The sequence below is a fragment of the Muntiacus reevesi genome, chromosome 9 (genome assembly GCF_963930625.1).
Source record: "Muntiacus reevesi chromosome 9, mMunRee1.1, whole genome shotgun sequence".
In the NCBI taxonomy this organism is placed as follows: Eukaryota; Metazoa; Chordata; class Mammalia; order Artiodactyla; family Cervidae; genus Muntiacus; species Muntiacus reevesi.
Window position 1 is genome coordinate 43,418,583 of NC_089257.1, and position 3,392 is coordinate 43,421,974.

Genomic DNA, 3,392 nt, shown 5'->3' on the forward strand with positions numbered 1-3,392 from the left:
CCAGGAGCTGCCACTATTGAGCCCATGTGCTGCAACTGCTGAAGCCCACACACCCTAGAGATCATGCTCCACAAAAAAGGAAGCCATAGCAATGAGAAGCCCATAGGCTGAAACTAGACAGTACCTCTGCTCTCCATAACTAGAGAAAAGCCCAGGCAGCAAGAAACACCCAGGACAGTGAAAAATAAATAAATAAAATTATGATTATTTTTTTAAAGTAAAGTAGCTTTAAAAAAATAGAATATATTTAAGGGGCAGAAAGCTGTCTTTGGACAGTGGAGACTAGTTACATTCCTCCTAAGTAGATGTTTTGTTCACTTAGGCTAATCCAGGACTTTTGCAACAACCAAAACCATCCCTTGTGAGAAGCTCACTGTGTAAAGCTTTGAGCAGGAGTAGGAAAGAGATATCTCAAAATTCTACATGGCTCAATCCACTTCTGCCTCCTTGTGCACAAAACTCTAGAAAACTGACAAATACAATGATATAGAACTGTTATAGCTTGTCCACAAAATCCACTTCCTTCTGTAAAAGCTTTTTGAATGACTTTGTAAATATGTGATGGAGTGTAAGAACTAAACCTCTCCAAAACTGGCCTAAAGATGGCTCAAGTTGTGCTGGGCCTTTCTGATGCTGTGCTCCCAGGTAACAATGTTACTGATTGTCTTTTCAAAAGTACTTTACAAAATAAGTCACAGAATAGAGTTAAAACTCAAAGGATATTTCCAATACAAAAGTCATCTTAAAGGCCGGCTCTATATGGGTAAAACAGAATTCCAAAAGATGGATTTGCAGTTCCAGTACTGGCAGATTAGAAAATGAAAACACTGGTCGAAACTTTATTAGTCTTTATTTCAACTCTTGGAGGTGAAAATCTCCTCCACTTGACTTCGCCTAGGTTAAGTCACTCTGGCTGATATCTAGAATGGAGGCATTCCCAGACCACCGATGAGGAGAGGTGTCTCCCCAGCTTATGTCAGGAAGCAGATCCCCCAAAGCTTAGGGCATTGCCGCTGAAGTCATAAATTATCCTCTGAGCTCACTGCTCTCTATCTGAGTCACAGAAATGTTGCTCATTTGTCTTGTGCATTTCCTGACAGATGCCTTCTCTTAGGGGCTTCCCAGGTGGCAGAGTGGTAAAGAATCTGACTGCCAATGCAAGAGTTATAGGAGACTCAAGTTTGATCCCCGGGTTGGGAAGATCCTTTGCAGTAGGAAATGGCCACCTGCTCCAGTATTCTTGCTGGGATAATCCCATGGACAGTGGAGCCTCGTGGGCTACAGTTCATGGGATAGCAAAGAGTCGGACATGACTGAGTACCTATCCCTTTTCTTAATATTCTTAATATTTTATATTAATAATTAATTAATATTAATAAATACTATTCTTAATATTTTCTTAACATCCCAGTAAGCATACCTTAATCTGAACTGTATTTCAATCTCTGTGTAACAAGCTCCCATATTACACACAATACTAGAATATGTCCTTTCCTTTTCTCCACCCCTGTCATTATTTTTCTGCTACTTTATTGAAACACCTCAGCTTAAGACATAATATTTGCTCCTTATAGGTCAATTACTCCTTTTTTGTCTTGTCTCATCCCACTTAATAATTTTAATATTTTTCTATTTTCCTCTTTCTCTTCCTCTCTGTCTCCCTCATACATGTCTCCTTCTTTTTCCTCATACATAATTTATTTCTTCATTTGAACCTATGCCTATCCTAAATATTCTCCATTGGTTAAAGGGACACGATTATTTAGGTTTAATCAAATGAAATTGCTGACCTACAAAAATAACTACTTCACATGGTTTATTAACAAATGCATAAAGAAATGAAGTGGGGCCAATGGCAAAGCAAAGGGGGCAATAACAAGTCAATTCTACAGATGCTAGTTCATCCTAGGGAGAAGGTACTTCTCATAGAGGAACACTGAATGTGACAGCTGCTCTACTCAACCGTGCTCACCACCAAAGTGGAATCTTTCATGTTGTATTCTGACAGCTGATTTGTCCGCAGGGCTCAGAAACCAGTGGATCCCAGGCTGAAAAGACCATGTATAACTTGAGCTGTTACAATCCCAGTTCCTTTATCCTTGCTGGAATACCTGGCCTGGAGAAGTTTCACATCTGGATTGGGATTCCCTTTTGTGTCATCTATGTTCTGGCTGTTGTGGGCAATGGCACCCTCCTCTACCTCATTGTCATTGAGGACAGCCTCCATGAGCCCATGTTTTTCTTCCTCTTTATGCTGGCCACCACGGACCTCATCTTGTCTACAGCCACGGTGCCCAAACTGCTCAGTAACCTCTGGCTTGGCTCCCAGGAAATAACGTTCACTGATTGTCTCACCCAAGTGTTCTTCCTCCACTTCAGCTTTGTAGTGGACTCAGCCATCCTGCTGGCCATGGCACTGGATCGCTATGTGGCCATCTGCTTTCCTTTGAGATACACCACCGTCCTGGCTCCTCAGGTGATAATCAAGCTTGTGGTGGGCATTGTTGTGAGGAGTTTCTTGGTCATCTTGCCAGATGTCTTTCTGCTGAAGCGGTTGCCCTTCTGCGGAAAACGAATCATCCCCCACACATACTGTGAGCATATAGGTGTCGCTCAGCTTTCCTCTGCCAACATCTCCATCAACATCTGGTATGGATTTTCAGTGCCTGTCATGACTGTTGCCTCAGATGTGGTCTTTATTGCTGTCTCCTATGTCTTCATCCTCCGTGCTGTCTTTCATCTCTCATCCCAAGGTGCCCGCCAAAAGGCACTCGGCACCTGTGGTTCCCACATCTGCGTCATCCTCATGTTTTACACACCTGCCGCCTTCTCCATCCTCGCCCATCGCTTTGGGCACAGTGTACCTCGAAATATGCTCATTTTATTTGCCAACCTCTACGTGGCCATCCCTCCCGCTCTAAATCCTATAGTGTATGGAGTGAAGACCAAGAAGATCCAGGACAAATTTATTCTCCTCTTTACTTTGAAGAAGACACAGTGAGTCTTCATTGTGGGGAGCACCACTGAAGGAGAAATTTAGGCAAAATTGATAAGATAAAATTTTACATAACATGGGAAGACATAAAATAAAGTTATAACTACTATTTACTTGAAATTTTAGAGTTCTATTCATGTAATAAACATATAAGCAGGAGGGAGAAGGGAGAAGTAAAGTCTTTGGGACTTCCAGAAAATCAAAGATTTTTTTGATTTAGCTTTTCTCACCACTTGTATGGAGAAATTGATGATGGGTGCAGAACAGCAGTAAAAGTAAGGTTTATATATTTCCTATTCCAAGTTTTGAGATTTGATGGCTAGATATTTCCTAACATGCAACCTACCCCTGTGTTTCCCAGTTTTTTAATCAAAGGCAAAGCCTCCTGTCTTTTTAA

The 3,392-nt window shown here is 41.5% G+C and overlaps 1 protein-coding gene across 1 annotated transcript; it reads left to right on the forward strand.

The window, feature by feature from the left end:
- Positions 1-2,059: 2,059 nt before the first annotated feature.
- LOC136175046 (olfactory receptor 52H1-like) lies at positions 2,060-3,001 on the forward strand. The gene has a single exon (XM_065945358.1). It carries the CDS (start codon positions 2,060-2,062, stop codon positions 2,999-3,001), a length of 942 nt encoding a protein of 313 aa, XP_065801430.1.
- The last annotated feature ends 391 nt before the right edge of the window (positions 3,002-3,392 follow it).